The 27,545-nt window shown below is 38.6% G+C and overlaps 1 protein-coding gene across 1 annotated transcript; it reads left to right on the forward strand.

The window, feature by feature from the left end:
• Window positions 1–1,138: 1,138 nt before the first annotated feature.
• Agr3 (anterior gradient 3) lies at window positions 1,139–13,016 on the forward strand. Its single transcript, XM_013024013.1, has 8 exons — window positions 1,139–1,178; window positions 4,538–4,673; window positions 7,884–7,947; window positions 9,892–9,944; window positions 10,714–10,790; window positions 11,007–11,070; window positions 12,023–12,106; window positions 12,967–13,016. Exons 2-8 carry the CDS (start codon window positions 4,568–4,570, stop codon window positions 13,014–13,016), a joined length of 498 nt encoding a protein of 165 aa, XP_012879467.1. The 5' UTR covers window positions 1,139–1,178; window positions 4,538–4,567.
• The last annotated feature ends 14,529 nt before the right edge of the window (window positions 13,017–27,545 follow it).

A 27,545-nucleotide genomic window follows, 5' to 3' on the forward strand; every position in this document is an offset into this window, starting at 1 on the left:
TCTTACCTCCAATTATCCACAAAAAGCTGGAAGTAAAGCTGTGGCTCAAGTGGTAGAGCACTATCCTTGAGAATAAAACTCAGGGACAGCCGGGCACCGGTGGCTCACGCCTGTAATCCTAGCTACTGAAGAGACTGAGGATCATGGTTCAAAGCCAGCCCAGGCAAGGAAAGTCAGTGAGACTCTTATATCCAATAAACCACTGGAAAACTAGAAGTGGCACTGTGGCTCAAACGGTAGAATCCTCGCCTTGAGCTGAAGAGCACAAGTACAGCACCCAAGCCCAGAATTCAAGACCCACGACCGACCAAAAAAAAACACAAAAAACTCAGTGACAGCTCCAGTCCAGAGTTTAAGCCCCAGGACAGGCAGTGAAAAAAGAAAGAAAAAGAGAGTAAAGACCATTTTTACTGTTGGGGTGTACAAAAACAAAATGGATCATATTTCTTAGCTCCCTGACCAAGATCGTTCTAATTTGTTGTTATTTAATTATATAATATTTAATAGAAAAAATCTAAATAAACTCAGTTGCCTTTTTTTCCTATTTTTCTTTTTTTACATGATCAAGTGAAGACTTTTCATAAAAGACTGTGAAAATTAATCAAATCATGGAAGTTTTGAAAATAGTATTTTTATTCCTTTCTCTCCTTTTCTCTCTCAGAAAGAAAAGAAGAACTTGATCCTCTTTAGCTGTTAATTTTGTTTCTGGAAACAGAGAAACCCTTAGGAATTCCTATTTGCTTTATTTTTAATCTACAAACCTCTCAAAGAACAATGGTGTACAGTTTCTAATTGCATTCCCTTTTTTCTCTTGCTCTCCCTCTTTTTTATGGTACTGAAATCCAGCCAAATATTCAACTATTCTAGAAAGTGAAAGACATAGGAGAAAGCAGCACAGAGAAGGCCTTTGGTTTCATTTTATGAAGACATTTAATCTTAATCTAGAGAGACAAGACCTTTGTTGGTTTGATTTTTTTTTCTTTACTGGGAGAAGCTCTCCTGGAACAAAGTACAGGTTTTCAGACAAGCCAGTTTCTGTAAGCTTGCCGATAACAGCGCTCCTGTTTCTGTGCAGGTGCGATGGTACGTCAGGTGCATGTGTAGGGCTATAAAATACACAACCTTTGTAACCAGACACATCCAGGATACCCTTGCAACACAAGCACTGGCCAGTTCTGGTAAGCAAGCAAAATTTCCAGATTACTTAATCGGTCTTCAAGGTCTGTTCTATTCAAATGATCAGTTTTTGCTATTTAGCAGGAAGGCTCTCAGGAGAGGATGGGGAAAGGGAAATGAAACTTGTTTGTTTGTTTTCCTTCAGCTGCTGAACTGGCTTCATAGTTTTAGTCTCTCTTCATTGTAATGATAGCCGAATAAACTGGAGTTAACCAACAGTATCTCTTTAAAAATTCCTTGCATGAGTACCACCAAGAGTTCTTCCTTGTATTATTTTAAAAGTTTCCTTATTCTGAAATATAAACTTTTAATACAATATTGAAGTACATGGCTTGATTAAGTTACTTTTGAAAAATCCTCTCTTGTGATGAAAAATGCCAATTGATCAATATTTATAAAACCTAGTTGTGGACATCTGATTGCATTCTTTTCAAGTCCACCGGAAGCTACTTGGTTAGCTGTCTCCTACTGGATCATCTGACCCTCAGCAAGGCATACTTCTTTTACTACAGACATAAAGTTGAACTAAACCAAGCAATGTACAACTTCTTTTTACTTCTAACAGATTATTATCAAGCAACGTAAAATAGCAAACCAGATTTTTAATTTGAAGGGAGAGGATACTTGACAAAAGTAAACAAATAATTGAACTTAATAATAATTTGCCTCCCATTCAACACTAAGCTTGGCAGGCTTAAAATAGCAAAGTGATAAAATTATACTTTCTCTTTTTTATTGGAGATTCTTCTCCTCAAGCTTTTTTCCTGACCCTTTTTAAACCTCTTTTTATGTCTAGGATCCTCTGGATCCTCTTCTCGAGAAATATAACTAGAGGCTCAGAACATTATAGGATTTCAGAGCTTTATGAGCCTCTGATAACTGATTCCATAGAGCTTCTAGAAGCCTGTGGGACTCAGGTTACAACTATCCTTAACAGTGCCTCAGTCTCTCAGCAGTGAGATGCCTTCCTTGTCCCGATTGGACTTTGTGACTCAGGTACATCTCTTTTTCCTCCAGCTAAAACTCTATCTAATTTCCTGCCCCCGCCTCCTTTTTTGAGGGGGCGGTCGTGGGGCTTGAACACTGGGCCTGCGTGCTATCCCTGAGCTCTTCAGCTGAAGGTGAGCTCTCTACCACTTGAGCCACAGCAGCACTTCTGGTTTTCTGGTGGTTAATTGGAGATAAGAGTCTCACAGATTTTCCTGCCTAGGCTGGGTTTGAACCATGATCCTCAGATCTCAGCCTCCTGAGTAGCTAGGATTACAGGTGTGAGCAACTGGCTCCCAGCTCTCTCTCTTTTAAATTAGTGTGTGTCAATTGCACAAAGGGGTTCATTATATTTCTACACACTTATCTAATATACTTGGATCACTTTTTCTTTCACCTTACACCTCCCCTTCCTTAAAATCTACCCTTTCTTGATTCAGACTTTCAGGCACAGGATGACTAGAAGTTAAAAGTACAAGATGACACTCTGGCATGTTTCATAGTTTAGTAAGTTATGGGAACTTAAATTGAAACCCTTATCAAGCTCTATGGTTACTGCTTAACCAGGTTTTGGTTGTTTTGTTTTTTCACTGCCTGAGACAAAGGAAATAATAAATGCTTGATTTATTGTTCTGAAATGCACAATTTTAATGTAATTTTGAAGTACATAGCTTGATTAAGTTACTTTTGAAAAGTAACTTAACCCTTCCCCCCTGACAAAAAAAAAAGCCAATTGGCCAGTGTTTATAAAGCCTAATTGTGGGGCTGGGAAGGTGGCTCAGTGGTAGAGCGCTTGCCTTGCATGCATGAGGCCCTGGGTTCCATTCCTCAGCACCACATAAACAGAAAAAGTGGCCCTGTGGCTCAAGTGGTAAAGTGCTAGCCTTGAGCTGAATTGCTGGACAGCAACCAGTCCCAGAGTTCAAGCCCCATGACAGACAAAAAAAAAAAAAAACCTCAAAACAACTAATTGTGGACATTTGGTTATGTTCTTTTAAGTCCACTGAGAGCTTCTGTTGTCAGCTGTCCCCTGCCATGGCCACCTGACCCTCAGCAAGATGAGAGGCAATGAGTAAGGCTAACCTAGCATAACAAATCTTTGCAGTTCAGAGAGGAAACAAATATGTACATCACTTTTCAGAGGAAAATACTATAATGAGAAGGAAGAGGAACTACCTAGTGAAACCTGGACATCTATAAACCGCACCACCAAGCTGCTGTTGTCTTTGATGATTATACCTTCTCTCTTACAGTAACTAGACTATTATAGCTGGCACAAGTCTTACCAAAGCAAATCACATTTTATTGATCTTTCAATTTTCCTTGATACTTAATGCAATTAAGTACACCAATTTTCATGTTTGAATAGAAACAGCAAACAATCATTCGCTGTATTTCTCTTCCTTGGTTACTATTTTTTTCTTTTGTGTGCTGGCACTAGGACTTAAACTCTGGGCCTGACATTCTCCCTTACCTTTTTGAATCAAGGATGGCACTCTACCACTTGAGTCACACTTCCACTTGCAACTTTTTGCTAGTTATTTGGAGATAAGAGTCTCTTGGATTTGTCTTCCCAAGCTGGCTATGAACCAAGATCCTCAGATCTCAGCTTCTTGAATAGCTAGGATTACAGGTGTGAGTCACCAATGTCAAACTTGGCTAGATAATTTAATTATTTTGGTGGAGAATTCATTACCAAATAGCAGAAGTCAAAAAGAAAAAAATACTTTAGAAAACCTTTAAATCTAAAAGACATATGCACAATTATTTTTACTCTTGTGTGTGCATATACATATATATATGATTGATTGATTGATTGGTTGATTGATAGCAATATGTTTTTACTTGGTTTTATTTAAGAGCTGAGTTACCACTGAAAGAGCAACGGGCTAGGTGAGAATGGCCTGTGAGAAAGGGTATTAATGACAAGTCATCTGTATTCTACTTTACCTCTGATCTTTTTCAAGCAGTGTTTGCTCATGCACAATCTTACTTTCTTGTAGAGTTCAAATGTTTTGGGCTCAGAAGAATGCAAGGACAATTTTTTTGTGTTAGTTTTCATCTTGCTATTTATTGCATGCTTCAGCTTAGCTAGGACTAACCAATAGGATGCTATTTGAGTTCCATTGTGGAACTGAGTAGTATGGCTCACACACAGCATCCTGTGCAGGATACTATTCTCTTTCAATGTCATCATAATATTCTGCCCACTGAACCTTCTTGAAACTGACAAAATTCTTGAAAGCTCTAGGTGGTGATTATCCCATGTACAATCAAAGAGCCATCAATTAGTATGTTTTGTCCAACTCTTGGTCAATGTCTTAATGTTCTGAACAAATCCACTAGGTTCTGAAAACTATTTTTTGCCATCCAGTTGCTTCCGAGGGGTTTTCTAGAAGACAGGATGTTACACTCAACATTGACCCTCTGCCTCTTACACGTCACAGTGTCTTCCAACCTTGCTATTGCAATCAAAAAGGCAAAAAGACCTCCTCAGACGCTTTCCAGAGGTAAGACAATCTCCTTTGATTTTCTAAATCCAGTCATTTGGATTTTTAAAAACTATATAGTATCTACACCCATAGTCTAGTCAGAAAGCAAATAATTAACTGAAAGATGCTTGCTGTATGTGATTTCAAAGCTTTTTTTCCCTAGCTTCTAGCTTTTTTGGTGGTTACTTGGAGATAAGAGTCTCCCAGACTTTCCTGCCCAGATGGCTTTGAACTGCGATCCTCAGATCTCAGCCTCCTGAATAGCTAGGATTACAGGCATGAACCACTGGCACTCAGTTGTCAAATAAGCCTAATCTAAAAAGAAAAGAAAGGAAAAGAAAAGGACAAAACAATGAAATAGAAGGGAGTCATTATTTTAAACAGTGATCAAATTAACTTTCAGAACAAGAACAATTTAAGAAGGAAGGGGGATAGGGCAGGGGAGGAGGAGAAAAGAGGAGGTGGAAGAGGCGGAAGGAAAGAAAGTAAGAAAGAGGGGGAGGGCAGGGAAGGAGAAGAGAGGGGGAAGAAAGTAATGATTTACTTCATCTTTGTCAAAATAGTGAAGAACTGGTAGGATGTCTATAGCCCCTTATTTATTTGGTTACTCTCTTCCTTACTTGGTTACTCACTGTGCCAGTATAGGTGCTTGAACTCTCTAGTGATCACAAAGCTTTTTACTCATGGCTGAGCTCTGCTCTGTGACTCGAACCATACCTCAAGTTCTGGCTTTTGCTGGTTAATTGATTTGATTTGTCTGCCTGGGACTGCTTTGAATCTTGACTCTCAGCTCTCAATGTCCTCAGTAGCTAGGATTATAAGCATGAGCCACTGGCACTCAGCCTAGGCCTCTATTAAGGCAAGAAAATAACTTGGATTTTTTTTGTATACAAGGATACCTAGAAAATTGTATGTTACTCAATTGCTGAAATTTTAGGTAACCAAGTCCTTGCTATGACTTGAAAAGCAATTTCAGTGTTTTTAAACATTGTAATCTAGATTTATCATTGTTGACAGGTTTTAAATGTTTGTATTTTTGTACTTACTGTCTTACTTCGTTTAAGAAACAAATGTATCCTCATATGTTAAAAATTATACTTTGTTTGTGGGGCTTGAACTCTGTGTTTGGGTGCTATCCCTGCACTCTTCAGCTCAAGGCAAGCACTCTACCGTTTGAGCCACAGCGGCACTTCTGGTTTTCTAGTGGTTTATTGGAGATAAGAGTCTCACGGACTGGCTTTGAACCACGATCCACAAATCTCAGCCTCCTCAGTAGCTAGGATTACAGGCATGAGCCACCGGCGCCCAGCTAAAAATTATACTTTAAAATTCTCAAAATTGACTACTGTATCTCCAGATAACAGAAATAAGACCACAATTATTTATCCCTACATGGCTAATTCAAAATAATGATTATAACCAGAAAGTTCTCAACTGCTGTTTGGAACTGTAATGTGAATGGAGCCAAAAAACAAAAACAGAAAACTAAAGCACAATTCAAATTCTAAAACACTGACTTACCTTCTAATTTATTTATTTATTCATAGAGGTTTTGTGTATCAATAAATGACCATCATTTACTTAGGTTTATTAATTCACCTTTAGTTTATTGATTACACAAACTACATGTCTAAAAAAATATGTAGTTTTTCCAGAAAAAATAAAAGATTTAATACTTTCCCAGACAGAACTTGTCAAATAGCTTTCATTATAAGAACAATAGCTATAAAAACAATGAGCTTAATAACTTTAAAACAGCCAGGGGCTGGTGGCTTACTCCTGTAATCTGAACTACTCAGGAGGCTGAGACCTGTGGATTGCAGTTCAAAGTCAGCCCAGGTGGGAAAGTCTATGAGATTCTTATTTCCCATTAACCACCTGAAAACCAAAACTGACACTGTGACTTCAAGTGGTAGAGCCCTAGGCTTTAGCTGAAGAGCTCAGGGACAGTGCCCAAGGCCAGAGTTCAAGCTCCATAACCAACAAAAATTAATAAATAACCTTAAAACACCAAAAACTAAAGTAGTAATTATCCTAAAAGCCTTCCACTATTTAGCTAAACAACTATAGTTTAGAATAGTACAGATGCTATAGAATCTAAAGACATCAGCACTCTGCGTGCCTGCATTTAATGGTGAAACCGGGGTAAGGGCAATAGCTAATGAATACAGGGTTTTCCTTGAGGTGACAAAATGACCTGGAATTGATTTCGCAGTGTGAGATGTTTGTGCAGTGTGAGAATATAACAAAAATAATCCACACTTCCAAAGGGTGATTGGTATCAGTATGTAAAAATTATATTTTTTTAAATGTGTTGCCAAAGAACAAATTAAAAAAATACCAAACAATATGGAATGATCTTCTGCTTGCCTCATAATTTTGCCTCATGACTTCTGGCTATTAATTATCCCTGATATCAAAACCAGACACGGCAGCCTGGTAATGTCAGAAACACAGATGAAAATCTGGGCCAAAATTAGCCCCTTAAATACTTCTACTTTTACACTAGTCCAATTTTTTTCATGGATGGTTTGAGACAGTTCCTGAAAATAATTCACAATATTTCTGGCTATTTGATGCATTCTTTACAGTGTCTTACTTTTTCATCTCAAAAATACATCCCCAACTGCTCACATCTCTTCTTTTTAGGCTAATTGGTTCTTGCTATCCAACATGTTCTATTTCCCTCTGCTCCAGTCTTGTAGATGTTTCTAATAAAGACCTGTGTTTAATTGTGTTTTCAGTAATGGAATTCCTACATCAGAGTTTTTTTTTTGTCAAGCTAGAACTCAGGGGAAAACTTGGCAGTCCTTTTTCCCACAATGTGCTGGGCCTAAGAAGAAGTCAGCATGTCTCTGTGCTTACCATACAAAGGGCACTTGGGAATACAGCCCAAAGGATTCCTATTAGTTTTACAAAGTAGACAAAGATTAACTGTTACTTTCTGCAGATTCTGAGAACCACAACTTTTGCATAAACCAAAGATGTCCTTTCAGCCACCATAGCAGCATTATTAAGTACTTACTGCATTCAAGGTCATGTTTGAAACAGGCTCAAATCCACACTATAACATAAAAGTGTACTACCCCTTCGTATCCCATTATAGTTGAGGATTCCTTACTCTTTATGTCAACTAGAAGCTTGGTACTTCTGTAAACTTTTGTATTATTCCAAAGCTTTGCTGTAGACTTGCATTCATGCACTGATTTTTTTTCCTTCTTATTTCAGGATGGGGAGATGACATTACTTGGGTACAAACTTATGAAGAAGGTCTCTTTCACGCTAAAAAAAGGTAAAATGCCTCTCCATTAATTTAACAAACTATGCAGTTGTCTCATAGAAAATCCAAAATGTGAAAATATTGCATCCAGTAGCAGCAGAAGGCACATGTTTCTTAACTGCACATGGAACATTCTCCAGAATAAATCAGATGTTAGGGCATAAAACAAGCTTACACAAATTTAAGAAGAAAATCATATCAAATTAATTTTCAATGATAGCAATATAAAACTAGCAAGAAACAAGGATTCCAGAAAGTCCCAAAATGAACAATATGTTCCTAAAGAAAAAAATAAAAGGGAAAATTAAAACTATGTTAAGACAAATGAAAAGTGGAAATTTAACATGCTAAAATTTATAGGATGCAACAAAAGCAGTTCTAAGAGGGAAGTTTATAATAATAAATGAGGAAAATCTCAAATAAACAATCTAATATGTCTCAAATAATTGAAAAAATAAGTACAAGCTAAGCCCAAAGTTAGTAGTAAGAAGGAAAAATAAAAGCTCAGAGCAGACCTAAGTTAAAAGGCAACTGGAGAATCTAGACATCATCAAATATATGAACTGGATTTGAAATAGATGGTCAAAATCAACCAACCTGGCTGACAAGCTAAGAAAAAGAGAATAGAGTCAAATAAATAAAATCAGAAATAATTTAAAAAAAACATTGATGTTACAGATATACAAAGAGCCTATTATGTAAGTTATATTCAACACATTCAAAAACATATATTTAAAACATACCAAGATTAAAGAAACAGAAAATTTAAACAAACCAATGAATAAAGAAATTTTATACATAAGCTTAAAAAATCTACAAATAAAGTCTAGAATCTGTTATGAATACTACTAAACTTTAAAGAATCGATGCATTATCAAGTTCTTTAAAAAATGAAATAAAAGAGAGATAATATTTCTAAAGTCACTGATTGAGGTCAGAATTATCCTCATACAAAGTCGCACACAAATGGTACAAAAACTCCCAGCCAATGTCATTAAGGAAAAGCAAAAGGAAAAAGTCAGACAAGTTGGAAACAGAAGTTAAGCAGTTCTGTCTGCCTATGGCAGAATAAAAACCTAAAAGGCTCCACAAAAACACTAACAGAACTAACATATGAATTCAGTAACGTATATAATCAGGATACAATAGCAATATATAAATTTTAGCAGTGCTTCCATATCTCAAAAACCAAGCCATAGTGATGCATGCCTGGAATCCCAGATGTGCTGGAAGGTAGAGGATCTAGGTCCAAGGCCCAACCTAGGCAAAAATCATGAGACAGAAAACAGAAAATAAAGCAAAGGCAGATGTAGTTTCAGTTGTACTGCAACTTACCTACCAAGCACAAAGCAACCTACTTCTGCCAAAAGAGAAAACAAAACAAACGCCACAAAAACGTTTTCAATGTTAAAATCCAGATGTCCCTGAAAAAAAATATAAGGAACTCCTATTTAGGTTGCTTGCAAGTTGTAGTTTGGCACAGAATGAGTGGGTATGAAGATATTTGAATATTACTTGCCTTTTTGTAAAAGCTAGAATAAAAATCAAAATAATGAGCAGTATTTGACTCTTGTGAAATTCATTGGAAATTAACATTTTGTTCATAACATCCCTTCATCTCTGAAGATGTTATTTTTATTTACCTATTTATTTTTATGTGCACTTTCATATACAAATTAATCACCTGCTAAGCTTGTTGAACAATGGTTCCTAGGCAACATTCTGATGATTGATTAGATTGGGTGGAACCTATGAATTTATGTTTCTAATATGCCCTTTGTGATATTCATCAGGTGAATTGTGGAGCCCTACTTAGAACTGTTGTAGACAAATGGTTAAGACATGTAAGCAGATGTTTAAGTCTTGTTGAAAGGACGCAAAGATTGTGTTTAAATTCCCTTATATGGTTTGACTCAATGTCAATCACTTTACTAAATTCCACACTTTCTTTCTTAGTAACAAACCACTGATGGTTATTCACCACTTGGAGGACTGTCAATATTGCCAAGGTAATTTTAGTTCCTAAGACCTGTGTGTGTGTGTAGTGTGTGTGTGTGTGTGTGTGTGTGTGTGTGTGTGTGTGTAGAAAGAGTGGCTGGCAAGAGGAATTGAGGCACTCAGCAAATCCATTAAAAGAAAGGTAACTGTCAGAGTACTACTTTCTTACGAAGATCCATAAAGATTACCAAGGTACTTAGTGATCTATTAAATAATTTATTTCGGCTGGGATGGAGCTCAGTGGCAAAGTGCTTGCCTGGCAGGTGCAACACTTCAGGTTCAATCCCCATTACCAAAAAATAAATAAATGTTTATTTTTTCTATGCCAATTGGTATGTGATATTCCTCTTCTAAAGACAGTACAGGGGAAGAAAGGCAAGGAGGGAGGGAGGCAGGGAGGAAGGAAGGAAGGAAGGAAGGAAGGAAGGAAGGAAGGAAGGCAGGTAGGCAGGGAGAAAAAAGGAAGGAGAAAAGGAGGGGAAAAAAGAAAGAGAGCAACAATTGAGAAAGTTTGCTGAAGGAGCTGCTTTAATCAGTGAATCCAAGAGCTACATGAACTTACAAAACTTAAGAGTTCCTTAATGTGATGATCCCCTGATGCCTCCTGGACAGACCCTGTCACTCCTTGCTCTCCAACCAGGGACTAAATGACAAGGAGGACCAAAGAATTTCCTGAACCCAAGTAATTCACGCAAACATTGTAAACCGTTAGCAGTATTTTTCTATGATACATTGAAGATGTCTTGCTTCCTAAAACTAGCATTTGGGTTACCCCTACAGCACTAAAAAAAGTATTTGCCCAAAATGGAGAAATTCAAGAAATGGCTCAGAATGATTTCATCATGCTGAATCTTGTGGTATGTGAAGGTTTAATATTCTCTTAATATGATAATTTAATGGAAATTTTGACCAATCTCTTTTCCACAAGCCATATTGCTAAGCATTATTTGATATAGATTATTACACAGAGCTGGAAGAGTTTAGGATGTACTGAAAATTCAATTTGCAGGAAATATTTTATATTAAATGTCAAAATGATCCAATTCGTAACACTCATTTCTTTCTTCTGTTAGCATGAGACCACTGATAAGAACTTGTCACCGGATGGGCAGTATGTGCCTAGAATCATGTTTGTTGGTATGTGTATGAACTCATGTGTCACTTTACAAAGTCAGTAGGAATCTTAGCCATCTTGCTTTCATGCACTTTCAAATGCTAGTTTAAGGTTATTATTCTTTTTAAAGAGAAGACAGTTTGAAGTTACTGTTCACTAGTTAGTTCTATATCCAAATACACTGTATCTATTATTTATAAATTTTAAGCATTTTAAAAGCAATTTATGCTGCTAAGCAAATATCAAAATATTTTTAGCAGTGTACCAAGCCAGATTAATTCAACTTAGTTGAATCAACAGATTAATTGACCATAAATTTACATGTATGAAAACTATAAATTTGGTTAGCATGCTCAAGAATAATTCCTCAAAGGCTATTTGGGACCTCTAGAATAAGAGAAAGACTGAGTTATTCTCAGGGGCTCGAAGAAGTCCCAGCCTGGCACTGAAGCCTCACACCTATAATCCTAGCTACTCAGGAAGCTGAGACCTGGAGGATCTCAATTCAAAGCAGATACAAGCAGAAAAATCCACTGAAATTCCATTTCTGATTAACCAGCAAAATGCTAGATTGAAGCCATGGCTCAAGTGGTAAAGCACCAGCTGAGCAAGTAAAACAAATGAGTTTGAATCCTGGTACAGAGAGAGAGAGAGAGAGAGAGAAGGAAGGAAGGAAGGAAGGGAAGGAAGGAAGGAAGGAAAGGACGGGAAGGAAGGAAGGAGGGAAGGAAGGAAGGAAGGAGGGCATTTAGCTACTCCAAAGGCTGTATATACTTTTAGTGGATGTGGACAGGGAGTCCCAGAGATCAGGCTTACACAGCATTATTACCAAATTTATCTATCTATCTATATCTGTCTGTCTGTCTATATTTTCTCTCTCTCCCTCTCTCTCTCTCTCTCTCTCTCGATCTATAAGGATGACTCATTTATTAGTGAGTAAAGCGGTCTCTTAGGAATTATCTGTTTTCCTTTCAGACCCTTCTCTCACAGTCAGAGCTGATATAACTGGAAGATATTCTAATAGACTGTACACATATGAACCTCAAGATGTGCCTGTATGTAAGTATTCATAAATTACCTTGGACAGTGGCACAAGCTGGCCCCTGACTATTAAAAGGGCCAACGATGACAACATCATTGCTACCCACAATCCACAAACACTAGGGCTTCTGATATGCAAAATGTAAACTCCTAGCTGCCAGAGTCAGCTCTGCTTTCACAGGAATATCGGAAAGTTCTTAAGATCACTAAATTTTGAGATCACTGAAAACACTTTCATCCACATTAAAATGACATAGACCTTGAGAAGCCATTCTCCTCATATCAGAAATCCCATGTTATTTCCTCCAGTGTTAATGAAATATTTACTCTGTCCCTAACATCTGTAAGTAGGTCATTATTAATGATATTTAAAAGGACAATGCCTCTTGACTCCAGCAATGCCAGATCAGTTTAATAACCAATTAAAAAGAAAATGATACTCCCTCAAAGCTCCCCCAATACAGTTGCTCATATTAAAAAAAAAATTGATGGCTGGGTGCTGGTGGCTCATGCCTGTAATCCTTGCAAGTCAGGAGACTGAGATCTGAGGATCATGGTTCAATACCATCCTGGGCAGGAAAGTCCATGAGACTCTTATCTCCAATAAACCACCAGAAAGAAGTGGCACTGTGGCTCAAGTGGTAGAGTACTAGCCTTGGGCTGAAGAGCTGAGGGACAGCACCCAAGCCCAGAGTTCAAGCCCCATGACTGACAGGAGAAAAAAAAAAGGTGCTCAGCCTGCTGACTGATATAAGTCCTAAGTTTATACTGGTTGGAGCATTAATTAAATCTATTCATTTATGAGGGCCTATGTCAGATCCCATAGTTATTGATCCTTTCATTCCTAATAGCACAATTCGTATTTACTGTGATTTCAGTGATAGAAAACATGAAGAGAGCCTTAAGACTTATCCAATCCGAGCTGTAAGGGATGGTGGAAAAGGCACCTGCAATCTAGGAGGTGAAGGATCACGAAGATAACCTCTGGATCACTGACAAATATGAATAGATACGGCTTTTGTAACATTACATTATTTTGATGTTTCAGTGTGCTTAAAATTGTTTTATGGAAATAAAGTATCTCTATATATATTGAAACCTAAACGTGAAAATGTAGTTTAGTTTCTGCTTGCATCAATATCAAAGAAAGCTTTTCTCCAGCCAAGAGTTATAGAGACTAAAGGATCCAAATAAGAAGTGCCTGCTCAGGTTGCTTCTGTGTTCTCCTTTCTTATTCACTTGATCAGTTCCTCTCATTTTAATTCTGCCTTCTCCACTGTGTGAAACCTGCCAGTGTCAGTGATGAATGATCCCCACACTACCAAAACACAGAGATGTAGTTATGTCTACTTCTTATGAGAACTTTGAGCAGCATGTTCCAGAATTAATCACCTTCCTTTAAATTAAGATAGACATTTAAAACCTAACTGCAGTATACTGAAAGTATATTTTAAAACTCAGCTGTGTATTTTCCTTAATCTAATTGTTGACTAGACACATTTAAGGCTTTAAATATTTTAAGAGAAGTGCAACTGATTCAGGAAGACTAAAGCATTTCTCCAGCTAACTTATAGGAAAAGAAATTATACATCTATTGTGAAATTATATCCAACCACCAACTCAATCCTTCATAGAAAGTTTCCAAAGAGTTAATCGTCTTCTATTTTTTTAAACAATAACAACAACAAATACCTGTTAATGAAAATTCCATAATCAATTCTTTTTTTTGGGGGGGGGTCTGGTCGTGGGGCCTGAACTCTGGGCCTGGGCGCTGTCCCTCAGCTCTTCAGCTCAAGGCTAGCACTCTACCACTTGAGCCACAGTGCCACTTCCAGCTTTTTTCCTTTTTGCTTATGTGGTGCTGGGGAATCGAACCCAGGGCCTCAGGTATGCAAGGCAAGCACTCTACCACTGAGCCACCTTCCCAGCCCTAATCAATTCTTTTTTAACCCATAGAATTTATTGCATGTAAAAAAAATCTGAATTTTATTTTTTTTCCTGTGCTAGTACTGGGGCTTTAATATGTCAGTCACTGTCCCTTGGCTTTGATGCTCATGGCTGGTGTACTACCAGTTGAGACACAGTTCCACTTCCAGCTTTTTGCTAGCTAATTGGACTTTCCTGCTGGCTTCCACCCTCTTAATTCTCAGATTTCATCCTCCTGAGTAGCTGGGATTACAGGCATGAACCATTAGCTCCTGGCTGAGTATTACTTTTATATGAGGCACACACACAAAGACTGTTACAGACATATGATTCATTCCAGTCTTTGATGTGTCTGTTAAACAAAAATGGGGAGGGGATGGGAAGGGAGAAGAGAAAGAAAGGAGAGGAGGGTTGAAAAGAAGAGAAAAATAGGGAGAGAAGGGAAGAGCAGAAAACAGGAAGAGAGGGGAGGAGAGAGAAGGGGAGAAGAGAAAAGAAGAAAATAGGGAAGAAAAAGGGAGTGGTAGAAGTATGTGGGGGAGGGGAAAAGAAGGGAAGAGAAGGGGAGAGAAGTCACACCACTTAATGAAATCAGGATTCAGATCCAACACATTTAGCTCCTATGTTCTTACACTGCCAATATTATTCCACTTTTGATTTCTATATTGTGAATACCACAAGAATACACCAAACTAACATTATGCAACATCTTAAATTATTATTTCCTTTATTAAAGAAAATCTAATAACAGTGATTTCAATTGCATGTTTATAGCAACAATCTCTAGCCTTAAGCTACCACTTCCAACAAATCAAAGAATATTTCTATCACTCTCTGTGATCCGAGTTACTCTGATGGCCCAATCTGCGACTCTGGGGAAAAAGAAGGGGAGGGACAGGCTAAATTTCAGTATCCCATAAATACACAGCACCATCAAGAACTTACTGTTGCTGCCCTGGTGTGATACTGCACCCCTGTAATCCCAGATGCAGTAGAAGCTGGACATCAGAGTTTGAAGCCAGCTAGGCAAAAGAAAAAGAGGAAAAATCAGCAAGACTCTAACTCAACAAAGAAGCTAAGCATGGTGGCATGCATCTGTAGTCCTAGCTACAATAAAGGGGTTGGTAGGGGGATCATAGTCCAAGTCTGGTTCCAAGCAGAACTGTAAGGTCCTAACAGATAAATAAAGAAGAAGAAGAAGAAAAAAGACTGGAAGTATGCTTCGCAAGTGTGAGGCCTTGTGTTCAAAACCCAAGTAGTACCAAAAAGAAAGTGGGGAGGGAAGGTGAGAGAAAGAGAGATTAATTACTGTTACCTACAGGAAATTTAAAAGAAGTACTTTGTGCTTCCCTCAGTCCGAGCCTTATCTGCCCTTTTGTTGGGATGTCCCTGAGAAAGGAGTCAAGGTTAAAGAGGCTTGGTGGACGGACACCAAGTATTGGTGAAGGTATGTGTGGTGAACGGCCCTTGCTCTTCCTTCTTACACAGTGAGAAATAAGGCCATGACAGTGTTAGGGGCTCTAGGTACGAACGGCAACTGATGAAACGGTAAGCAGCCCTACACCTACCTGTTCTGCCCACCTAAACCCTGGACTGGGACTATATTGAAATCATATGTGTATGCTTTTTATCAGTCTTGCGGAACACTTAAGAATGAATGACTTTGGCCCAGCACCAGTGGCTCATACCTGTAATCCTAACTACTCAGGAGGCTGAGATTTGCGGATCACAGTTCAAAGTTAGCCCTGGCAGGAAAGTCAGTGAGCCTCTTTTCTCCAGTTAACCACCAAAAAAAAAAGTCAGAAATGGAGCTGTGACTCGAAGGGTAGAGTGCCAGCCTTGAATATGAAAAAGCTAAAGGACAGTGTCCAGGCCCTGAGTTCAGCCGCAGCAACAGCAACAACAATAACAACAACACACACACACGCACACATACACGCAAACACACACATATCCTTGATGATCTGTGCCAAACAACTCTAAAATTCAAGTCAGTGAATGTTCCGTCTTATTTTTCTTTACAAATTTTCCCAAATGATCTCAAAGGCAAAGCTCTCAGAGGAAAACGTTCTGTGAAAAGATCCCACCTGAATTTTTTGTCTTTTGGAGAGTTGTTTCAGGTAAAGAACTCTCCCAGAGTAATTCATCTTCCAACTGTCAAGAGGAGAGAGCCAGGGTAGAGAACTCCAAGATGAACCACTACAGGTTTTGTCTGTTTAAAATAAGGAATAGCAATCATTTAAAATAATAATTAACAACAACAACAATAACAATAATGATGATGGTAAGAGCCCTGCTCCAGTAGCTCATGTCTGTTACCCTAACTACTCAGGAGGCTCAACTTGAAATAACCAGCGGGGGGTGGGGGTGGGCGCATAATAATCGGCGGGGCCCAATAATCAGTGTGGTTTTGTGACCCTGGAGAGGGCGGGACATCAACAGGCAAGCTTAACCACGCCAGACTGGGCCACCACGGGAGGGAGTGGGCATTGAGGCTGACGTCACCGCCCCACTGAGGGGCGGGGCACGCCGCCGAAAGGGGCGGGGCGTGCTGCTGGAGGCTGGGCCTCGAGCCCCACATGCTGAGCTGCCTATTGGGATTGGACAGTGGACAGCTAGGAGGAGGAGCGTGAATGGCTGTTGGAAACCATTAGTGGAGGATAGAGGCTGCGTGTTTCAAGCAACCGGAGAAGCTGAGTGGAGAGTAGTCCCACTGGAGGAGGGGAGGGGTGCAGCCTATATGCTCCAAGCAATGGGGGGAAAGGAGGAGAGGAGGGGGAAGAAGAGGGAGAGACACGGATGTAGAGAGAAAGAGGAGGTAGGGAGTAGCGTAGAGATCGTGGAAAGGGGAGAGAGAGGCAGCAGGAAGGGAAGGCCTGCTGGAGCAGAGCAGGGCAGGCCTGAGGAGGGCAGGACAAGGTAGTCACAGCCCCCCTTTCTGATGTAAATAGTGTAAATAAATGTGCTTGTTATCTTTAACCGTGCCTGGATGGATGAATTGTCTCACTCGTTAGAGGTCATAATTAGATCTGAGTATTGTAGTTGGAAGCCATCCAGGCCAAGAAAAGTCTGTAAGGCCCTTATTTCCAATTAACCACAAAAAGCCAGAAGTAGACCTGTAGTTCAAGGTTAGAGTGCTAGCCTGAGCAAAATTGCTCAGGGACACCCTAAGTTCAAGACTCAGTACCTGGACAAATAATAACATTAATGAGACACACAGCTTTCTTTGACTCTGCCCTTTTTAAGAATAGGGAAATCGGGGCTGGGAAGATGGCTCAGTGGTAGAGCGCTTGCCTTGCATGCCTGAGGCCCTGGGTTTGATTCCTCAGCACCACATAAAGCAAAATGAAAAAAAGCCGGAAGTGGCGCTGTGGCTAGCCTTGAGCTGAAGAGCTGAGGGACAGTGCCCAGGCCCAGAGTTCAGGCCCCACGACTGGACAACCCCCCCCCCCAAAAAAGAATAGGGAAATGGAGCTCTCCTGCTCAGTCAGCCTGTGGGAGCTCGGAAATGTGGACTTTGTGCAGGGAGACAAATGATATTGGTATTTTCCCCTCTAGTTGTTTATACCAGACTCTGAGAAGAGAAAATCCATGAATGCACCCACTTTCCCCAAGCTGATGGCAAGGTAGCTTCTTTCTAACCCCAACACTGAACAAAAATTTCTCTAAGAGATACTGAAAATAATCTCTAAGTTGTGACAACTATACACACCCTTTTGGAATTTAACAGATGACCTTAGCATGGGGCAGCTAAACAAGCCAGGGCCCCACAGCCCTCAGCTGCCTTTGATTAAGAGCTGGAGAAACAGGATACAGGGCTGTATCCGTCTCCCTGCAGGTGGGTGTTGGCTCATTCTAAGCAGATGGTGGGTTTATGATCCTACAGTGCTATACATTTCTCAATAGACAAATATTTGCATTGGACTAGAATACATAGGGGGGAAAAGTATTCCTGAGCTCAGCTTTCAAAGAATGGCTGAAGTTTTGGGACACCTCAGCATTCAAAGAAGAATGAGAGGAAGGAAGTAGTTGAATGAGTCACAATTCTGGCCTTCCTTCTACTTATCCATAAGGCCTGCCCTGAGTGATATCAGAAACCATTTGGAAGGCACCAGCTTGGTGAGGTGTATGTGCAGATCAGCCCGTTTCTTCTGTTCAAATATCTCTTGAAAATGGGCAGGAAAAGCATTTTTCCCTCTAGTAAAAAAAAACCTTAGGTTACATTCCCAACTTGAACTACCAACTGTAGCCTCTTCTGCACTTTTCTTTCTTGGTCATTCCTATTTTTTTCTTTCTGTAGTGTAATAGTAATCATGTTTCCTTTTTAAAATTTTTTATTTTATTATAAAGACGCTGTGCAAAGAGGTTACTGTTACATGAGTAAGGTAGTGAGTCATTTTTTGTCAAGCATTGTTAATCACATTTCCTTTGAGCATGTACACTGGTGAGGGAATTTAAGTAATTGTTCAGCAGGTTTAAGAGAATATCTGCTTCACCTACACAGAGCAAGGGTATGCAAGCTTGTCTCTTCCATGGGGCTGGTTTTCCTACTTTTTACTTTCCATCCATTTGGTAGAGGTGTTGGTAGTTGAGCTGGCAACTAAAGAGGAGAAGATATCATGGAATCACAGGACCTTCTTCAGTGCAGCCACAAAAGAAGAACAAAGATTTAGCCTTGGAATAAAGATTATTTGAACTCTAAGTATATTTTAACTATGAGGCCCTTGTCTCTTCTTCTGTGGGCTTTCTATTTATCTTGCTAGCTATGTCCTTTGCCATGCAGAAACTCTTCACTTTGATGTAATCCCATTTATCCAGTCTTTGATTTGTTGTGATTCTGAATCCTTACTTAGAAAGTTTTGACCCATGCCTAGAATGCCCAGTGTTTTTCCTACCCTTCCCTGTAATATTTTCATGGTATCTGGCCTTACACTGAAGTCTTTGATTCATTTAGAATTGATTCTGGTGCAGGATGATAAATGAATATCTAACTTCAGTTTTCTTCACATGGATGGCCAGTTTTGCCAACACCATTTGTTGAAGAGTCTGTCTTTCTTCCAAATTGTGTTCTTGGCTCCCTTATCAAATATTAGGGACTATATGTTTTTGGACTTATTTCTAGATCTTCTGTTCCATTGGTCTTCAGGCCTATTCCTGTGCCAGTACCAAGCTGTCTTTATTTCTATGGCTTTGTAATAAAGTTTATACATGGGACATGATAAATTATATAGCCCTTTAGACATTCACACATTGAGGTCAAAGAAGGATATACATAGGAGCAGATCACAAAGGCTCAATAGCTATGTGCATATGATTTTATAAAATAATAATTTAAGAAATGAACTCCAAGAAAAGGAATAGATGTTTTTAGATGCTGTTGCTGATGTTTTTGTTTTCTTTTCCTTGTCTTCTTTGTTAGTTTCTATTTGGGAGGGTAAGGAGGAACAGAAAAGATGGAGCAAAGAGTGAACAAATACAACAGTGGTATTTACTAGACACTATGTGGGCAGGGACAGGGGGAGGGAAACAGAGAGCGCAAGTAAGGGGAGATATAGTTCAAAAATAATTGTTCCATTTATCCCTTGAATCACCGCCACAATTTGTTGTTATTCCTATACTTAATGATTCTCATTCTTACTAAGGTAAGACAGGATCTCAATGTTTTTATTTGCATTTTCATTTTATGGCCAGAGATGTTGAGCATTTCTTCATGTGTCTATTGTCCATTTTCACGTCTTCTTAGAATCCTTTATTTAGCTCCTTTGATCATTTATTAATTGGGTTATTATTTGCAGGAAGGGTGGTTCCTTGAGTTTTTTGTATATTCTGGATATTAGGCCCTTGTTAGACATGTTGTATAGCTATTGTAGAAATGTACATTAGCACAACCATTACAGAAAGCAGCTTGGATATTTCGCAAAACACTTAACATAGAACTACCCTTTGATCCAGGGATGCCACTCTTGGGCATTTATTCAAAAGAATACAAATAAGATAAAACCACCTGCACAGCTATGTTCTTTGCTGCACTATTCACCATTGACAAGTTATGGCAATAGTTCAAATGTTCTACAATGGATGAGTGAATCAAGAAGTGTGTGTGTGTGTGTGTGTGGTCTGTGTGTACAATGGAATTTTAATCATTCACCAGCAGAATAATATTTATGAGGAAATGGATATTTGGAAAAATTAATGATAAGTGAAGTAGGTCAGGTTCACAGAGACAAAAGGCACATGTTTTCTCTCTATGCAGGGGAGAATTCCAATGATGTAACTCCTTTCAACAATTAATTTAACGTTTAACAAAATGAATAGTTGGAAGCTACATGTTTTGTCAAAGGGGAGTGAGTGTGGGGAGACATTGATACTTCAGATTTTTGTTTCTAAAGTTAGAATAAGCCAGAATGTATCCTTTACCATTCTACCATAGGATGAGAATGATCACTTAATCATATTTCTGAAGTCAACAAGGATGACCAAGAAGTCTGTTTCTGCAGTTCACCTCTAGGTCATTCACCAAGGATGGATAAATCTTCACAAAACCACAAGAGACCAATGGCTACTACTGCATTCATGTAAATATGCTGACCACTACAACCTAATCCCCCCAAAAGGGAAATAATTCATCCTCCCACAAGTGATGAATATTCAATGGACCACCCTTCATTATCTTCAGAAAATGAACTTTGTTATTTATTTTCACCTAGAGATCTAAATTTATCACCATCATTAAGTAGGAAGTCATATGAGCCAGTCTCTCAAGGTCTGATTTAGGACCTCAAGTAGAATGTGAGAAGGTAACTTGTAAGCTGGCCACCACCGCTTGCTGGAGACAGCTTTAGAAAACCCTAAGAGGTTTTTCAAATGGAAAAAGAACATAGAAAGTCTCTTGGGTTAGAAATACTTCCAAGCTGTCCAGTCTGTCCCCTACATGTACTTTCTTGTGTTTTGTTTGTTAACCACAAAGCCCTCGCAGTCTCACAGATGCCATCAACAGCATCAGGCAACTGTTAAAATGCAGACTCTTCAATTGAGTAAGAGATCTGGGACTCCTCCATCTCTAGTGAAGGCCTCATTCCTACTCCAGGTAACAATATAAGGTAGACTACTGAAAAAGAACTAGAGTCTATCATCACATTTAGACCAGCTCTAGCTTATCCAACTGTTAATTGAAGTCAATACCTCGGTAGTCTGGCTTAAATATATATGATAAAGTGCATACGACATATTTATCTCAGTCTACTAATATTTGGTTTTATATTAAATTGCTCATTTTTAATTGGTCTATTGTCTTAAGCAGGTAAATGGTCCCATTTGAAATATTATTTACTTCATTTCTTGGCATAGACTCACTTTTCCAAAGGCATATCAAAGCTTAATGTCAACTAGCCAGATATGTATTACTATAAAATCCAAATTAGTGGTGATTGACAGTTTGATTTCATAGCAATGCAGTTGATCTTAGCCCAAAGGCTGGGAGGTAAGACAAAGACATTGTTGTAAAGTGGTATTTAGCATAAAGGTTACATTATTAAAAATGTTCCATTCAAAGTTATCTTACCTCACTATTGTACCTAGATATTTAGACATATTCAAGGCAAAGATTTAGATTAAAATAACAAAAAGAGACCAGAAAATATTGTTGTGTCATAATGATACTTTCTCTAGTGATTGCTCACCACCTGTGAGCAAAAAAGCCAGGCAAAAGGCCCTAAGTTCAAATCCCTGTACCAACACACATACACACACACACACACAAACATGAACACACACATACACACACTGCATTTGAAACCCAGTATGAATAATAATAGAAGGGATAGTGGGGCTTCAAAAAGTAGAAACAGGGGCTGGGAAGGTGGCACAGTGGTAGAGCGCTTGCCTTGCATGCATGAGGCCCTGGGTTCGATTCCTCAGCACCACATAAACAAAAAGAAAAAAGCCGGAAGAGGCACTGTGGCTCAAGTGGTAGAGTGCTAGCCTTGAGCTGAAGAGCTGAGGGACAGCACCCAGCTCCCACGATCGGACCCCAAAAAAAAAAAGTAGGAACAGGAAAAAAAGGAAGAATATGGAGAAATCACTTTCTCTTTTTGAGTTTTCCAACTTGGGTTTGATAGCGGAAGCAGGTCATATTATGTAGTGCTCAAAATCTGTGGGAAATATTTATGACAATCATAGTAAAAAGGGGAAAAACTGCCGGGGGCTGAAATCCTAGTTACTCAGGAGGCTGAGAACTGAGGATCATGGTTCAAAGCCAGCCTGGGCAGAAAAGTCCGTGAGACTCTGATCTCCAAAAAAAAAAAAAAAAAAAACTAGAAAACGGGAAATGGCGCTCAAGAGGTAGAGCTCTTGCCTTGAGCTGAAGAGCACAGGGACAGTACCCAGGCCCAGAGTTCAAGCCCCACAACTGACAAAAACAAAAAACAAAAACTAAAGGAGTAAAATTATGCAAAGGGAGACAAAGCTGCTCCCTTTTATTCAAACCAATAAAAGTAAACTTGTTACTATAAAATATACACATATGTAAATCTATATAACTATCATATATAGGTAATATTTAGATCAACCTCTAGAAACTATATGAAGAGATAAACTCAGGAATACCATAGACAAATCATAATGGAGCTTTTAAAAAATGGTTATGTAACCTGTGGGAATACAGAATACAAATTTTGGCTGGGAATGTGGCTCATTGGTAGAGTGCTTGCCTAGCATGTATGAAGCCCTGGGTTCAATTCCTCAGTACCACATAAACAGAAAAAGCCGGAAGTAGCGCTGTGGCTCAAGTGGTAGAGCGCTAGCCTTGAGCACAGAGAGGCTCAGGAACAGATCCCAGGGCCTCCAGAGTTCAAGCCCCAGGATCGGCAAAAAAAAAGAAAACAAGTTTTATTCTGACGAGTTTAGATAAAAATCGCTGATGGTTTAGCCACAATTTTCACCAATTTAACATACAGCCTAGTTTCTACTCCATTTTGAATATTGATTATAACATGAGTCTATATTCAATGGACCCGCCATTATAATCTTGGATTCTATTAATTTAAAAATGCACTGAAGAACAATATTTGGCCTTTTTGTTTTTCCCAAAATAGCCCTGGATCAAGCAAAATAATATGAGATAAGCCACTTAAAAGGAACTGAATTTTCCTTCCCCCCTTACACACACATAGAGAACAGTTTTATTATATTACACTTTATAAAACTGTCAGCTACATTGGTGTGAAGAGTTATCTCTAAGAAGTAGCCATGCTTCTAATATGAACAATAATAATGTTGATATCTTTCATTTATTAGGTACATATTACATACCAGACTTCTTGTATAAACTATTAATAGTCCTTAATCCAAGCCCTGCATCACAATTGTTATCTCATCTAACAGAGTCTGTGCCAGAAACGGAACATTTATCTGTCTGGCTTCTCTGTCAAATTTTACTGCAAAAAAAAAAAGTAATAATAACTTCACAGTGCTTTTACTCTAAGGAAATACTAAAAGAAATTCCAAGTTCAGAAGAAAGAACAGTTGGGCTGGGAAGGTGGCTCAGTGGTAGAGTGCTTGCCTTGCATGCATGAGGCCTTGGGTTTGATTCTTCAGCACCACATAAGCAGAAAAAGCCAGAAGTGGTGCTGTGGCTCAAGTGGTAGAGCACTAGCCTTGAGCTGAAGAGCTGAGGGACAGAGCCTAGGCCCAGAGTTCAGGCCGCATGACCAACAAAAGAAGAAGGAGAAGGAGAAGGAAAAGAAAGAAGGAAGAAGAAGGAGGAGGAAGAGGAAGAGATGAAGGAGAAGAAGAAAAAACAATTGCTAACAAGGATTTGGATGTCAAGATTAATAGACAAACCAAAGTAATTAAGATGTGTAGCCTCAGGAGAACAGAATGGATTTTGAAGAACTGAAGAAAATAGAACAAGAGGAAAATCCATCTGGCCACCAAGAAATTAGGAGAGCAAGGTGCCAAACTACTCTGATGTGGAGTCAGGGCCTCACACAAGGAGATTCTTAAAGTCTTAAGAAACTCTCACACATTATTCACAGAGACTCACTCTGTGTGGGAAGGAGTTCTAGAAATTGTAGCTCAGTACATACTAAATTATCCTGCTGTGATATAAATTGAAGGATTAAGTCTATGGTCAGATTCAGCCACAGTGTCTTCATTTCTCCTCACTTTCAGGAAAGTCTTCAATATATTTTCATGTCAGGGGCAGTGTAGATTTGATCTGGGAGGTCAAAGGCAGCCTTTTCTTGCAGAGTGAGACAATTTAAGAGTTTGTACAGTTTTGCACTAACACAGAAGTGTTTGATAGGCCCTTCATTCCTCTGAAGCTGTTTCTCTGCATATAAAATGTAAGACTGGAGTAACACCTCTAAAACCATCATCAACTATAAAATGCTATAATATTTTCAAAAAATTTAGAGACAACACCCTTAAGGCTACTTGGTTGAAGAGCATTATGAATATAAATTTTTGTCAACATGTAGGTTACTACTAAATGTCTGATCTTTTTTGTGAACATGAATATAACTTCATAGTGACCATTCTTTCCAATTATATTTTAGGCTCTAAAATTTCTACTTCATAGTTTTGAGTCCTAGTGAAAGCCAGGACAGCAAAGAAAGTACTTACTGAAAAGCCAGACTCCCTGGATCCACGTTCAAAGTCCTATGTCCAATATCCAAAATTGACTAGCTACATGAACTTGGACAAGTTACTTTACTTTCCCTGGCCTTCATTTCCTCTTTATTCTTCAAATATAATAATACAGGTGTTCTCACTTTCTAAATTTAGGACCTGATAGAATTATATTCAATCCAAACTCCTACTATTTACAAACTGATTTGGAATCAATTTGACTTGAATAGCACCAGATGCATCATTTTTCAGTTTTGCTACCCAAACTCAATAGTACAATGGATTTGATATTGAGTAATATTTGTGTTGTTGTCATAAGAAGTAAATTATTAGAGCATGTATGACATAACCTAACACTATTTGCTATTCCTAGTCAATATGATATAATCTTCTATCAGAAGTTTTAATAATAGACCTTTCCCAAGCAATTTATTCTTTTTCTTTTTGTCTGTCATGGGGCTTGAACTCAGGGCCTGGGTGATGTCCCCGAGCTCTTTTCTTCAAGGCTCTACCACTTTGAGCCACAGCTCTACTTCCAGCTCTCTGGTGGTTAAATGAAGATAAGAGTCTCACAGACTTTTCCTGGCTGGCTTTGAACCATGATCCTCAGATTTCAGCCTCCTACATAGCTAGGATTACAGGCATGAGCCACTAGCACCATGCTCCCAAGAAATTTATTCTTATTTGACACAGGTTCATAATACTGTAATCCAAAGTTTTATAGAAGGACTGGTCCTCCTGTTTTATTTATGTATTTATTTGTTTGGTTTTTCATGAGGACCTTTTTAAGGAAAGAAAAGAACATAAAGCTATAGATGAGAAGACCTCCTTTCTAGCCCTGTCCTCAAGTTTATCTTCAGAAAAGTAAAAGAAACATCTGCCCTTCATACCTAACTGGCTAAAGCAAATCAAATGAAGACACAATGCTTTATAACATTTAAGAAACAAGTAGCTTCTTACTTCACATAGATCATTTCTCCACTCTATTTGTGGAATATAGGTTCAAAATTATAGCCACCATCCTAAAATCTGTATGAAATCCAGAATCACAATCTTTTGTTGCGAACTAAACCAAAGCATATTTTAAACCAATCAGTAGACAAGTTGATGTACAATAGAACGTACTAGAAACAGCATCCATTACAGCATCCAGTATTTGTTGAGCACCTACTCAGTAGCAGGAGCGGTGCTTGTCCAAACTTGGTGGGGTCAGAACATTTGATACTACCTACAGAATCAGGTATTGATGGAAAGGTCTCCTCCTAGCCACCATGTTGCTTTTCCTTGTTAAGAAATTTATAATATGTGATTTGTTTGTTTCTCTCTTGCCCCATGGTATAACCCCTGTCTTCTCTGTATTTGATTCCGGTGCCTTGCATCTTGTATATGCATTTTTCTAATTTAGGGAGGGGAAGGGAAAAAAACAAAATGCTTAAATAGGGATACAGGTTGACCCATTGTAACAATGAGATCTACAAGACACTATGTTGAAAACAAACTTTACAACTTGTTGGGCAGAAGGGAGGTAGTTGAGGAGGTGCTGGGGCGGGGAAGGGATGGTAGGGGAAAAACAAAGTAGGAGGTAACAATGCTTGACAGGAAATGTACTCATTACCTTACTCATGTAACTGTAACCCCTCTGTACACTATTTTTACAATAAAAATGTATTTTAAAAAAGAAATTTATCATCTTTTCTCAAACTTCTTTTCTTTGTAAAAGAGGCTCTGGGTTTCAGGAGACTATGGCTATCTGTAAGATCATATTACTAAAGTGTTTGCATTTCCTTAGAAAGAAAGTCTAACTGAAAGGGAGTACTTATCAATTCTGTTTCAGCAGACTAATTTCCAATGGCAATGCCTGCTTTGTTATCCTTTTTATATCCCTTGGAAATTTAATAAACTTTATCTGAAAGATCAGAAGTCCTTCCTGTATGGTAGACCAAAGGTATTTGTAGAGCATTTAATATTTAGCCAACCCTTTACAATCTCACTATTTATTTTCCCCTAGCAACCCTATGTTGTTCATTACCACCAGTCTCTTTAGAAATGGAGAAGCTGAGGCCCCAGTGCAGATACAATTCATCAAATATAGCCAACAAAGTTGTCCTAACATGTTTAGTCAAGTGAAAACTCAGTCATTGAGTTGAATGATAGTTTTACCTTTAAAAAATTATCCTTCAAGCATAACTGGCAAAGATGATTTCATGCCAGAAGGATTTTTTTTTCAAGGCTAGGATTAGCTGTGTGGTCCTATAAACCTAACTACTCAGAAGGCTGAGATCTGCCAACTGAAGTTCGAAGCAAGCCCTGGCAGAAAAGTCCTTGAGACTATATCTTCAATTAACTACTAAAATGATGGGGTCGGGGTGTGGCTCAAGAGGTAGAGCACCATCTGTAAGCAAGCAAAGCTGAGCAATCATAAGGTGCTGCATTCAAGCCCCCATACTGTCAAAAAAATGTTCAGATAGAATATACATCCAATATCACACAATAAAAAAATTCATGTTATTCAATATGAAAGTTATATCCTTTCAGTCTCTTCAATATCCTTTTCACCTTATCTTCATTATCTCCTAAATTATGTATGTAAAAAACTACCAACTAGATTTGAATCTGTGGCTCAAGTGGTAGAGTGCTAGCCTTGAACAAAAGTAGCTCAGAAACAGCATGCTGACATTGAGTTCAAGCCCCAGGACTGGCACCAAAAAGAAAAAGGAAAAAGCTGTCAGATTATTATTATGAAATTGCAAAATAAATAAATTACATAGGCAACAAGAAAACTTTGGGTTAAAAATGGAAAAAGAAGGGATGGGAAGGGGAAACAAAGGAGGAGGCTACAATGCTTGATAAGAAATGTACTCATTATCTTGCCCATGTAATTGTAACCCCTCTGTACAGTATT

Source organism: Dipodomys ordii, unplaced genomic scaffold, assembly GCF_000151885.1.
Source record: "Dipodomys ordii isolate 6190 unplaced genomic scaffold, Dord_2.0 Scaffold72, whole genome shotgun sequence".
Classification (NCBI taxonomy): Eukaryota; Metazoa; Chordata; class Mammalia; order Rodentia; family Heteromyidae; genus Dipodomys; species Dipodomys ordii.